Source organism: Carcharodon carcharias, chromosome 22 (genome assembly GCF_017639515.1).
Source record: "Carcharodon carcharias isolate sCarCar2 chromosome 22, sCarCar2.pri, whole genome shotgun sequence".
Classification (NCBI taxonomy): domain Eukaryota; kingdom Metazoa; phylum Chordata; class Chondrichthyes; order Lamniformes; family Lamnidae; genus Carcharodon; species Carcharodon carcharias.
The window spans coordinates 22,822,070-22,836,457 of NC_054488.1; the positions used below are offsets into that span (position 1 = coordinate 22,822,070).

General features: G+C 43.5%; 1 protein-coding gene across 1 annotated transcript in view; it reads right to left on the reverse strand.

The window, feature by feature from the left end:
* Positions 1-14,388, reverse strand: part of pik3cg (phosphatidylinositol-4,5-bisphosphate 3-kinase, catalytic subunit gamma) — a 35,759-nt gene that overhangs the window by 12,825 nt on the left and 8,546 nt on the right. The window contains exons 3-6 of the mRNA XM_041217274.1: positions 12,691-12,756; positions 12,325-12,550; positions 8,905-9,008; positions 6,306-6,452 (exon numbers count right to left, since the gene is read on the reverse strand). Coding sequence (XP_041073208.1) covers positions 6,306-6,452; positions 8,905-9,008; positions 12,325-12,550; positions 12,691-12,756 — 543 coding nt within the window. The remainder of the gene's footprint in view (positions 1-6,305; positions 6,453-8,904; positions 9,009-12,324; positions 12,551-12,690; positions 12,757-14,388) is intronic.

Sequence of the window (14,388 nt, forward strand, 5' to 3'; positions counted from 1 at the left end):
GTTTTTGAGGCTGTAACTGGCAGGGTGTATAAGGCAGAACCAGTGGATGTAGTGTATTAAGATTTTCAGAAAGCATTCAATAAGGTGTCACACAAAAGACTGTGACATGAGATTAAGGCTCATGAGATTAGGCAGCATGGATTGAGGATTGGTCCACAGACAGAAAACAATAAGAATAAACAAGTATTTTCTGGTTGCCACAAGGATTAGTGCTTAGGCCTCAGCAATCTGCAATCTATTTCAATGACTTACATGAGGACGCCAAGTGTAATATGTCCAAGCTTTCTGACAATAAATGGATAGTTGAAAAATAAACTGTGAGGAAGACGTAAAGAGGCTGCAAATGGATATTGACAGGTTAAGTGATTGGGCAAGAAGGTGACAGATGCAGTATTATGTGGGAAAATGTGAAATTGTCCACTTTGGGAGGAAGAATGGAAAAGCAGACTACTTTTTAAATGCTAGTAAATGTTGGTAATCAGAGAGTTTTGTGTATCCTTGTTCATGAATCAGAGAAGGTTAACATGTAGGTACAGCAAGCAAATTGGGACGGCAAAGCAGTATGTTAGTTTTTATTGCAAAGGATTAGATTACAAGAGTTAAGAAGTCTTGCTGAAATTACCATACATAAGAAAAAGCTAATCTCATAAAAATCGACCCATGATTTGTGGCTTAAAAGTTCAGAAATTTTCATACACCGCATGTAAAAGTTGACCTTAATTTTTCAGGGATCACGGCCCATTGGCTGCCCCGCTCTCCTCTCCTCCCCACACCTCTGGGAGCCTTTCACACACTCACTGAAAAAAGGCAGCAGGTAGAAGACACTGTCCAGGAAAGTCCTGGTATTGATCTGCTGTCCATTGGGAGCTGCTTGAACTGATGCTCTGCAAACATCATTATCACGTATAGCCAAAATCACAGTGCTCCCCAAGGAGGCACAACTGCAACCAAACAATCTGCCGAATCCACCCTGCTGCACTCAGGCTCAAAATTAAATAGCGCAGCCTGGCTGACTGCAGCAGACCAGACTCGCCAAGGTCCACACACCCGTGTTATGGCAACAGGCCGGAGGCATCTGACCAATCAGTGGACTCATCTGGATAACCAATCCATGAACAGGATGCTAAGTGGGCCCAAGTCAAGCACATACGTAAACTCCTTGAAAATATTACTCATGCAAAAGTTAGCCCTTAATTTTTTTGCTTAAATAATTGGTTGCCCAAGTTCAACATTTGTACTGGTATATACGGTATATAGGCTTTGCAATGTTACCTCTAACTTCTGTTTGCTGTGCACAGCTAGCCTTGTTGCATTGCGTGGTCCATTTGGTCCCTACATGGCACATATTCCTGATTGTTGTATGGCACCCATGCAACTTATATAGAACATTGAGACTTTGGTGGATGACACCTGGAGCACTGTGCACAGTTTTGGTTTTCTGATCTAAGAAAGGATTTTCTTGCATTGAAGGGGCTGCCACAAAGATTGATTAGACTGATTCCTGGAACGTGAAGGTTGTCCTATGAGGAAAGGCTCCATGATTCGATGACAATTCTCAGTAGTTTAGAAGAATGAGAGGTAATCTTATTGAATCTTATCAAATTCTTTGATACCTTAGCAGGGTAGATGCTGAGAGGCTGTTTCCCCTGACTTAAGAGTCTAGAACCAGTCTCAGAATAAATGGTCAGCCATTTAGGACTGATATGAGAAGAAATTTCTTCACTCAGAGAGTTGTGACTCCGGAATTCTCTATTCCAGAGAGTTGTTGAGTGTTCTATTCCCCATAAACTTGAGGTCATGCAAATTTTTTTCTGCCCATGTCTTAACTCACACTAGGTACCGTTCCCCTATCACCCCTGTACTCGCTGACCCACATTGGCTCCCGGTCAAGCAACGTCTTGATTCTAAAATTCTCATCCTTGTGTTTAAATCCTTCAATGGCCTTGCCCTTTCCCATCTCTGCAATCTCCTCCAGACCCACGACCCTCCAAGATATCTGCACCCCTCTAATTCTGGATTCTCGAGCATGCCCAATTTTAATCATATCACCACTTGTGGCCATGCCTTCAGCTGTCTGGGCCCTAAGCTCTGGAATTCCCTCCCTACACCTCTCCGCCTCCATACCTCATTTTCTTCCTTGAAGACACTCTTTAAAACCCACCTCTTTGACCAAGCTTTTGGTCATCTGACCTAATGACCCCTCAGTTGATTTGGTGTCATATTTTCTTTTATAATGCTCTTGTGATGCACCTTGGGATGTTTCATTATATTAAAGGCGTTATATAAATATAAATTGCTGTTGTTATTATATTCAAGGCTGAGATTGATAAATGTTTGGATACAAAGGAAATAAGGGATATGGGGATAGGATGAGAAAGTGGAGTTAAGGTAGAAGATCAGCCATGATCCTACTGAATGGCGGAGTAGCTTCAAGGGCTATATGGCCTACTACTGCTCCTATTCCTTATGTTCATATTTCTGTGTTACTGACTGATATTATTGAGTTATTTCTCTTCTGTTATGACATTTTCTGTATCTCTTTATTACTCAGAAATTCTTAACCCTACGTTACTGGCTATTTTGTCGTGTTATAAGACTGGTATGTGGAGGCCACTAATTATAGCATAGTTACAGTGGAGAATAACAAACTGATTTACAGTGAGACATGTGACTAAGTATTATAGTAACAGGGCTTACAGTAAGGGGTGTATTAGAAAGTGTTACAGTGGGAGGTATGGGAGATAGCAGCGTTACAGTAAAGATGTATCAGAGAGTGTTTCAATAAAAGGTGTGGGACATAGTAGTGATACAGCAAAGGGTGTATCAGGGAGTGTTACTGTGAGACCGCAGAGTGTTACGGTGAGAGGTGTGGGAGATTAAGGGGAAAATATTCACTCCCGAGTCAGGCGCACAGAGTCAGGAAAATTCCTAACTACCCAAACCCCACTCTGAGGAACTTCCCCAAAAGATCAGATTTTCACTCTGGGGCAAGGGGTACTTGGACCTTTCCAAAAGGTTACCTTACCTCTCCCAAAGAACTCCAGTAGGTTTAGACTTTTCTTCAAATTCGTAAAGCCCATGAGTCCTGTTAATCTAATTACTATTTATTAAATATGGAAATAGTGTGGGAAAATAGAGTTGAGGTAGAAGATCAGGTGTGATCTAGTTGAATGGTGGAGCAGGCTCAAGGGGCCATATGGCCTACTCCTGCTCCTATTTCCTATGTTCTTATGTTCGGAAGCCTGGACGACAAAAATTGTTTGATCAAAGGCTACTGCACTTTTAAATGTGTCGCTGCCTCCATGAACTGCAGACGTATGAAATACAACCCTCCCGCCCCCCAAGTGAATATGGTGGGTGCTGGGTCATGAGCGGGACTTCCAGAATTGGGAATCAGGTGCCATTTTGGCTAAGGTGCGGAGCCCTTCTGTTTCTGTGAAAATTTGGGCATAAGTTGCCTATCAAAAAATGTTAAATTGAGGGAACTAAGGAACACAAAGTATTATAAGGTACGTTAGGTATGGTAAGGGGCGGCGATGGCACTGTGGTATTGTCGCTAGACTAATAATCCAGAGACTCAGGATAATGCTCTGGGACTCAGGTTTGAAGCCCGTCATGGCAGATGGTGAAATTTGAATTCAATAAAAATCTGGAATTAAAACTCTAATGATGACCATTAGACCGATGTCGATTGTTGTAAAAACCCATCTGGTTCACTACTGCCCTTTAGGGAACGACATCTGTTGTGCTCACCTGGTCTGGTCTCCATGTGATTCCAAACCCACAGCAATGTGGTTGACTCTTAAATGCCCTCTGAAATGGCCTAGCAAGCCACTCAGTTGTATCAAACGGCTACAATGACACAAAAAAGCATTGAAATCGACAGACCATTCGGCAACGGTCAAGGCACTGGAGATGAAGTTGTGGAGATTGAAGTCCCACCTTTACACTGAGGATATCCTCCATTGTGTTGTGTGGCACTACCACCGTGCCAAGTGCAATAGATTTGTAACATATCTAGCAACTCAAGACTGGGCATCCATGAGGCACTGTGGGCCATCAGCAGCAGCAGAATTGTTTTCCAACACAATCTATAACCTCATGGCCCCTGGCATATCCCCCATTCCACCATTACCATCAAGCCAGGGGTTCAGCCCTGGTTCAATGAAGAGTACAGGAGGGCATGCCAGGAGCAGCACCAGGCATACCTAAAAATGAGGTGTCAACCTGGTGAAGTTATAACACAGGACTACTTGCATGCCAAACAGCATAAGTAGCAAGTGATAGACAGAGCTAAGCGATCCCACAAACAACGGATCAGATCTAAGCTCTGCAGTCCTGCCACATCCAGTCGTGAATGGTGGTGGACAATTAAACAGTTCACTGGAGGAGGAGGCTCCACAAATATCCCATTCCTCAATGATGGGGGAGCCCAGCACATCAGCGCAAAAGATAAGGCTGAAGCATTCGCTACAAACTTCAGCCAGAAGTGCCGAGCGGATGATCCGCCTCGGCCTCCTTTGGAAGTCCCCAGCATCACAAATGCCAGTCTTCAGCCAATTCGATTCACTCCATGTGATATGAAGAAACTGCTGAAGGCACTGGATACTGCAAAGGCTGTGAGCCCTGATAATATTCTGGCAATGACACTGGAGACTTGTGCTCCAGAACTTGCCACGCCCCTAGCCATGCTGTTCCAGTACAGCTACAACACTGGCATCTACCCGACTATGTGGAAAGTTGCCCAGGTATGTCCTGTACATAAAATGTAGGAACAAATCCAATCTGGCCAATCAGTCTACACTCAATCATCAGTAAAGTAATGGAAGGGGTCATCGACAGTGCTATCAAGCAGCACTGCGTAGCAATAACCTGTTCACTGACGCCCAGTTTGGATTCTACCAGGGATACTCAGCTCCTGACCTCATTACAGCCTTGGTTCAAACATGGACAAAAGAGCTGAACCCGTGAGGTGAGGTGGGAGTGACTGCCCTTGATATCAAGGGCATCTGGACAGCATTTGACTGAGCGTGGCATCAAGGAGCCCTAGCAAAACTGGAGTCAATGAGAATCAGGGGGGAAACTTGCCAATGGTTGCAGTCATACCTAGCACAAAAGAAAATGATTGTGGTTGTTGCTGGTCAGTCAGCTCAGCTCCAAACATCACTGCAGGAGTTCCTCAGGGTGGCGTTTCTCAGCCCAACCATCTTCAGCTGCTTCATCAATGATCTTCCTTCCATCATAAGGTCAGAAGTGGGGATGTTCGCTGATGATTGCACAATATTCAGCACCATTTGCGAATCCTCAGATAATGAAGCAGTTCATGTCTAATTGCAGCAAGACCTGGACAATGTCCAGGCTTGGGCTGACAAGCAGCAAGCAACATTCGTGCCACAAGTGTCTGGCAATGACCATCTCCAACAAGAGAGAATTCAACCATCGTCCTTTGATGCTCAATGGCATTACCATCACTGAATCCCCCACTATCTAGATCCTGGAGTTACCATTGACCAGAAACTGAACTGGACTAGCCATATAAATACTGTGGCTACAAGAGCAGTCAGAGGCTAGGAATCGTGAGTAACTCACCTCCTGACTCCCCAAACCCTGTCCACCATCTACAAGGCACAAGTCAGGAGTACGATGGAATACTCCCCACTTGGATGAGTGCAGCTCCCAAAACACTTAAGAAGCTTGACACCATCCAGGACAAAGCAGCCTACCTGATTGGCATCACATTCACAAACATTCACTCCCTCCAGCACCAATGCACAGTAGCAGCAGTGTGTACCGTCTATAAGATGTACTGCAGGAATTCACCAAGGTTCCTTCAACAGCACCTTTCAAACCCATGATCACTACCATCTAGAAGGACAAGGGCAGCAGGTAAATGGGAACACCACCAACAGTAAGTTCCCCTCCAATTCACTCACCATCCTGACTTGGAAATAAATTGCCATTCCTTCACAGTCGCTGGGTCAAAATCCTGGAACACCGTCCTTAACAGCACTGTGGGTGTACCTATACCACATGGACTGCTGTGGTTCAAGAAGGCAGCTCACCACCACCTTCTCAAGGGTAACTAGTGATGGACAATAAATGCTGGCCTAGCCAGCGAAGCCCACATCCCGTGAATGAATTAAAAAAAGCTAAATCCATGAACACTATGGTATAGACATTGACAAGCAGCCTCCTATAGCAAGTGATAGTTTGTATAGAGGGTGTTACATTGAAGGATACCGAGTTACAGTATTGGGTGTTGTAAATGAGGAATGTGAATCCAAGTTTGTATTTCTGAGCATCACCTGTATGATCAGCATGTCCTGCCGCAGGTCATCTCCATGCTTAAAGATGATTCCAATGGTATCCTTGGATATGGAGGTGAGGTCTGCACACTTAAACTCTAGCCACAAGGGCTTTTTCTTTGATGGCATGACTTTGCATTTATCCACCTGCAAGTCAGTCAATGGAAGGTGAATGTGAGTCAGACGAACTTTTTCATTCTGCAGTCTGGCAAAAATTTTACAATGTATTTATATTGATTACAAAATGAATCTAATTATGTTTTGGCTCTGGATATGTGATGTATCACAAAAGACTAGCATTTATATAGCACTTATCACATCCCTCAAACTTCTTGAAGTACTTCACACATGATAAATAATTTTTAAGTCCAATCTTATTATTTAGACAAAAACTGATAACAGAAGATTTTTTAAAAACCGCATTCCTGATAGTCAAATAACCTAAGTTTACGTATGAATAACAATCTACCCTGAGATGCTCTGAGCAAGCCAGTGTGTTTCTCTGATTCTGCAATACTGGAATAGTCAATACTGGAATAGTGTGGAAAATCAACAAGACTGCCTTGTAGCTTTCCAGTCAGTTGTTCCATGTATTGGGGTACAGCTGAACCCTGACACTGCACCACCCAATACTGCATTTGTTGATCTGAACCAGGATATATGGGAGAGAGAGAGAGGCGCTGTAATGAAAACAGTGTGCTTCTGAACAAAGAACAGAAGGAAACAAAGTTAATCAACCATATTATTATTCAGTGACCCCTGTTGGAAAATGTGCGTTTGTAGATACAACAGATAAGGACAAAATGGTTTGGCTCAACGTTAGGCTGACACTCACTGCTTAGGCTGACCCATGAAGAATGGGCATTTGGTGTGGATGAGGTACCGAAGGGTGGCTGATGATGGTGGAACCAGCAGAATGCACCCTCACGAGGAAAGAGAAGAAAACTGGAAAGTGAGAGAGGCGAACATAGGGATTGAGTCTTTCATATTAAATTAAGCCAATTATTAAAATATTAAATTAGACCTCAGGGGGTGTACATCCCTGCCATTTTGAATATTGCCACAGGCCCAGGTATGGTTTGTGTGCCCAGGTTCACAAAGCCATGCCCATCTGATCCAACCAGCGAATTTTCAGTGATGATGGCAGAAGAGCTAGAACCTCACAAGATAATGGCTGCTTACAGGCCGGAGTGGAAGCAAGTCATCCTCAATACCAAGGGACTGCCTAAGAAGAAGATGACAGGTGGAGGAGGATCCTTTGGGAATGGGGCTCGTGTTTCCTTAACAGATACGTGAGGACAGCAATGGGACACCACTCCAACTTCTCTTTTTCCTATTCATATTACTCATTGAAACTGAAAATGGGAGTCTCCTTCATGCAACTGAAGAGGAAGGCACAAGACTGGGAGGCCTAGGGAAATGAACAGAGAACCTTCCCTTAGACGGATCACCACTTCTTCACACCAACAATGTCCCTAAAAGAATATTCTGGCAGTGAAAGAATAAATGACCAAGTTAAACGCTAGTCTATTCCGCAATGTATATGTGAATGGTTTAACATCACACCTTTGACTCTACAACAGCAATCTGTGCCATGTTTAGTGCGCAAGTTAGCAATGAAGATACTCAGGGCTATTTTGGCTAAAGGGTGAAAACAGGCACTAAATAGGTGTTGTGGTATTAAGAAATATCAGTTTGAAAGTGTGGATTTAGCTGGCAATTTTAAGGCTAATTGATGATCATCATGATTTAAACGCCTACAGGTGCTGAAAATGACGTGCTCATTAGGCACAATTTCCCTGGAGCTCTATATGTAGCCTGCCCTCACCCACTTCTCACTGAGGTTGTAGATTACCCTGGCTGGAAGGGAAATCAACCTGGAAGGATGGCTCAAGGACTGGGTGAAAGAGCACACAAGATCTTGGATACATCATTTGGAGTCCTGGTGGAGGAGGTCTAGAGAAGCAGAGACATCCCATATCTACAGCAGGGGAAAGGTTTCACCTCACCCTCCTGTCCCTTTGCTGCTTTGTCTGGCCTTATGACTTCTTCCCATTCCTGCAGGCCAAGGTGGACCCCCTAACAAAATGCCAAGGACCAAGCACTCCCTTTCTCCTGTAAGGTGTCCAGTAAGGTAGAATAGCACAAAACCCACTCTCTTTAGGTGAATTCCTGAGAGAATTTTCAGAATAAATGTTGATAAGAGTGTTGGTGAAGTCTGCACAGAGTCTCCCAAAAAGTCCTCTTCAAAATACCAGCAGAGAATGAACAGTAAAAGCTCGTACACCTTTTAAATAGCATAAAAATCCTCTGCAACAATGAGCTGAATTCTATAGGGTTACTGTTAGGAGTGGTTGTAAGGTCAAGTGCTAGCCACCAAAATGCTGTACAGCCCTCGAGTGCGAGCAGATAATTTAAATGGAAATCAGCCCCTTAATGATCCTCTGGGCTACTGTTTATAGCAATATCTTCAACTCCTTTACCAAGATGGCGTCTTGCATTAAACACAGGCTAAACTAGCATTTTCAGCTTAAGATCCCATCTTGGCCATGTCAGAGGCTCTTTAGCATGGAAATTGCTTTCATATATTTTAACTTACCACAAGCACACCTGCACGGAGACCAGGGTCATATGGAACTCGGAAACATTCTGGAAAACCAGATGATTGGAGCTTCTCAAGTTTGTGTCTTAACTGAGAGATTGCTACAAATAAAATCAGAAAAAATTAGACACTTGTCAGCTTTAACAAAAAGAGCACTGAACTCTCTAACTCCTGTGTCAGCTATGGCTCAGTTGGTAGAAATGTCACCTCTGAATCCAGCAGGTTCAAATCCCACCACAGAGACTTTGAGCACAAAAACTTAGGCTGACACTCCAATGTGCTACTGGTGGAGTGCTGCGCTGTCAGGGTCAGATGAGACATTAACCTGAGGCATGTCTGCTATCTCAGGTAAACATAAAGCATCCTATGGCACTATTTTGATAAAGAGCAGCAGAGTTAACCCTGGTGTCATGGCCAATAGCTATCCTTCAATCAACATCACTAAAAAAAATCTGGTCATTATCACATTGCTGTTTATAGGAGCTCGCTGTATGCCCATTACAACAATTTCTACAATTCAGAAATACTTCATTGGCTGTAAAACTCTTTGGGGTGCCGTGAGGTTGCTAAACACACAGTCATTTTTTCCTCCCTCTTCATAAATATAGCCTGTCACCCTTGGTTTACACTACACTTATTCAATTGCTTTTATACATTTTCTTTATCTATTTTATATCCTGGTCAATAACGCCAGGTATCTTTGCTTCTTTCAGTCTAAGGGAGCATAGATTTGAAGACATCAGGAGCACAACTGGTTCAGCCTTCATCAACAGATGTGGCTGCACCAACCACTGTCGGGTCTCACTTTCCTCTTTCCTACATGCTCATTATCCCAGGATCCCCCTACAGACATGCAAACATAATGCTCTGGCTTCTTTCCTTCGCAATCAACCTTCCCTTTAAACCTGTCTCCTCTAAACACTCTCGCCTCCAACATCTACAGCAAAAAGCTCATGAACTTCTTTGTTACTTTGGGAAAATATCCAATGGTGACATGAGGAAAATCTATTTTATGTAGCGAGTGGTTAGGATTTGGAATGCAGTGCCTGAGTGTGTGGTGGAGGCAGATTCAATCGTGGCTTTTAAGAGAATTGGATAAGCAGCTGAAAAGAGATAATTTTCAGGTCTATGAAGAAAGGACGGGAGAGTGGGACTAGCTGAGTTGCTCTTACAGAGAGCCAGCGTAGGCATGACAGATTGAATGGCCTCATCTGTGCTGTAACCGTTCTATGATTTTATAATTGAGGTGCCTCTATAATTCTATAACTTAGCTGCCTCTGCTGTTTCCCACTCCCTTTCTTTCCCACCAAAAATCACCAAACCTCCACATACACCCCTCACCCTGAACTTGAACCTAATATCTCTCTAGTTTCCCACCTATTTCCCCTCATGCCCTCTCTCAACTAGTACCTGCTCCTTTGACCCCATTCCCAATATATTCCTCACCATCAAACTTCCTTTCCTCACTCCAGATGCCATTCTAAATACTTTCCTCTCCTCAGGTATTGTCCATCTTTCTTTCAAAACTGTCATCACCCCCTTTCCAAAATAAACCATTTTTGACCCCTCATTCCTTGCAACTTTTTAACCCATCTCCAACCTTTCTCCTCTCCAAGGTCCTTGAACATTTGTGGCCTGAACTATTTGTGTTCATCTTTCCCACAACTCAATCTTTGAATCTCTGCTTTTGGTTTTCAGCTCTGGAAGTGCTGAAACAATCCTCAAAGTCACAAATTACATCCCTCATGACTGTGACCATAATGCATTATCCTCCCTCATCCTTCTCAAACCTCTCTCCAGTCTTTGAGACAATTGCCCACACTATATACCTCTAACATATTTCTTCCATTGTTCAGACTAATGTGACTGTCCTCACTTAACTTAACTTGTAATTTCTCTTCTCACCTCTACATCTTTACTTCCTGTTACCCAAGGATCTATCTTTGAGACATGCTGCATCATCTGCAGACATGGAGTCAGTGTCCACGTTTACACTGATAACACCTAGCTCTATATCTCCACTGCCAATTTGGACCCATCCTCTGCCTTTGTGTTGTCAGAAAAGATGTCTGATATTCAGTCTTGGCTGACACACCATTTCCTCCAGTTAAACATCAGAAAGGTCAAAGTCCCCACGACAAATGTTGTACCCTTGCCACTGATTCCATCCTTCTTCCTGGCCACTGTCAAGCAGAACCAGGCTCTTTGTAATTTCAGAATGCTATTTTACCCTGGGTTGATCTTCTAACCACAGACCCTCCATCAAAAAGTTAATGTTGCCTGCCTCAGCCCACCCCTAGCCTATGTATTTGTTGCTGAAACTCTCATGTATGCCCTTATCACCTCCATACTCAAAACTACTGCAATGCTCTCCTGGACAGCCTCCCATCTTCCATAAACATCAGCTCATCTGTTGCCCATTTACAATCTAGCACCAAGTCCCCTTCAACCATAATCCTGTCCTTGTTTACCCAAACTGACTCCCAGTCCAGCCAGTGCATTAAATTTAAAATTCTTATCATGTTTAAATTTCTTCATGAACTTATACCTTCCTATCACAATTAGTTCCTCCAGACATACAACAGCCCCTGTCCCTCCCAGACTCTGGCCTCTTTTGTGGCCCCTAACCCTTCCCTCTACCATTGATAGGCATGGCTTCAACTGGCTAGGCCACTGAATACACTGCTTTAGCCCCTCTGCATCTTCAATACTCTCTCCTGCTTTTAGACACCCTTTAAAACCATCTCTTTTGTCAAGCCTTTAGTCACCTGCCCTAATATCTCCTTTCACATTGTTGAAAAAAGGTACATGTTGTCAAAGCTTTTCATCTTGCACTCATCAGAACAATTTGCAAGAATTCCAAATGTTAAGGGAACAACAATTTATACTTCATGAGAAGACAGTGCTGATTGGTTGGCAAGTGGACTCTGATTGGTAGAGGCGTTACCATGCAGAATGCACCAATTAACTGATGACTGACAGTTAACTGGAAAGCTTTGTTTAAATTCAAACTGGGCAGATTGACTCTGATTGGTCAAGGCACAGCCGTAGGGAATGAACCAGAGAATGGCTGTCATCTATTTTGTTTAGCTGTGAAATTTTAAGAGTTTATTTACTCACCAAACAAAATCAATTAAACTGGACTTCTATGCATTACAGCAAATAAGTCATCTCTGAAGCTACAACATTTCTTAATAAATCAGGAATACTTCTCCACCAAAATCAGTCAGTGGAGGATAGTTACATTTTACAATTCTGCACATATAACCAATCCCAATCACTTTCAGCATTGCAGTCTCCAGGTGTGATTTACCGGAGGAGGAGTGGGGTTAGGGAGGGAGAAAGTCATCCAATCACCTCCATTCTGGCCGGGACTTGGGGCACCACCCTATTGCAGCCAAAAATATATTAACTTACCTTGAGCGGAAACATCATATTTGTCAGCAGTGACGTTCTTTATCTCCAATGTGACTTTGTGCAGAGCTTCCATCACCTTGACCTGCTTCATGAAATCCATCAGCATAGCTGTCCCACAGCCTCGGAGGTAAGCCTCGAGAATGACCGCATAACGCTGGCGGTAGTGCATCGATTCAGCCACTTCACTCCTCAGGAACCAGAACAGAAAATGCCCTATTCGTTTACTCTAGCAAGAAGTCAAAAGTAAACGATCAGGCAAGTTTTTAAAAGGGAAAATAATCTATCTATATGTTTTGGAGAAAAAAATTCAAAAATGTTCTTCCAATCAAAAAGGAAGAAAATCAAAAAGAGAGAAGTTGTACTCACTCTTAATGCTCGTTTGAGGAGAAATCGAGCAAGGGCGCTGTCATGGTAGGGCTCGAACTTGACTGCCTGAAATCAGTTTAAAATAATACGTGAATAAGCTCACAAGCCTCAGGTAGGGACACAAAGCAACAATGACTTGCAATTTTTATTTGTTCATGGACATGGGTATCAGAGCAAGGCCAGCATTTATCGTCCATCCCTAATTGCCCTTGAGAAGGTGGTGATGAGCTGCCGCCTTAAACCGCTGCAGTCCGTGTGATGTAGGTGCACCCACAGTGCTGTCAGGGAGGGAGTTCCAGGATTTTGATCCAGCAACAGTGAAGGAACAGCGTTATATTTCCAGGTCAGGATGATGTGTGACTTGGAGGGGAACTTGTAGGTGTTGGTGTTCCCATGCGTCTTGTACCCCTGTTCTTCTAGGTGGTGGAGTTTGTGGGTTAGACAAAATTTGATACTGAACTACATAAGGGGATATTGGGACCATCTTGGTCAAAGAGATAGGTTTTAAGAAGCATCTTAAAGGGGGGGATGAGAAGTAGAGACATGTAGAGGTTTCCAGAGGGAATTCCAGAGCTTAGGGCCTTGGAAACTGAAGGCACAGTCACCAATGATGGCGGGCGGGGAGGAAATTGTTGATGTGTTCGAGGTCAGAATTGGAGAATTACAGGCATCTTGGGGTGTTGTAGGGCTGAAAGAGGATAAAAACATAGTGAGGGGTGAGGCTTGGAGGGATATGAAAACAAGAATGGGAACATTAAAATCGAGGTGTTGATGAACCAGATGACAATGTGGATCTGTGAGGACAAAGGTGATGGGTTAACAAGACAAGACATGGGCAGCAGAGTTTTAAATCAGCCCAAGTTTACAAGATAGTGGAAGGTAGGAAACCAGCCAGGAGAACATTAGGATAGTCAAGTCTAGAGATAGCAGTGGCATAGGTTTGTAATACAGCAAATGAAACACTTCAGGAACACTAGATGCTGAGTTCCCATTTCCCAACCAGGCAGTTACAGACTAGCTCCTAGGCTGCCCAACACCTAAAGCCAGAGATGAGGAGAATTTTTTTCTCTCAGAGAGTTATGAGTCTTTGGAACTCTCTTCCTCAAAGTGAGGTGGAAGCAGAGTCTTTGAATAATGTTAAGGCAGAGCTAGATAGACTCTTGATTAACAAGGATATGAAAGGTTATAGGGGGAAGGCAGAAATGTGGGGTTGAGGTTACAATCAGATCTTATTGAATGGCGGAACATTCGAATGGTCTACTCCTGCTCCTAATTCATATGTTCGTATGTATGTTCATATATAATTGTCCTTGAGAAAGTGGTGATGAGGTGCTTTCTTGAACTGTTGCAGTCCATGTGGTATAGGTACACCCACAGTCTGGTTAGGAAGGGAGTTCCAGGATTTTGACCCAGTGACAGTGAAGGAATGGCGATGTATTTCCAAATCAGGATGGTGTGTGACTTGGAGGCAAACTTGCAGGTGGTGGTGTTCCCATGCATCTGCTGCCCTCGTCCTTCTAGATGGTAGAGGTCACAGGTTTGGAAGACGTTGTCGAAGGAGGCTTATTGAGTTGCTGCAATGCATCTTGTATATGGTACACACTGTTGTCATTGCACTACATTAAACATACTACTCTCATCGACACTCCTTGCTACCCCCTTAAAAAAAAATCAAGACACTGCCTTCTCTTAACAAAT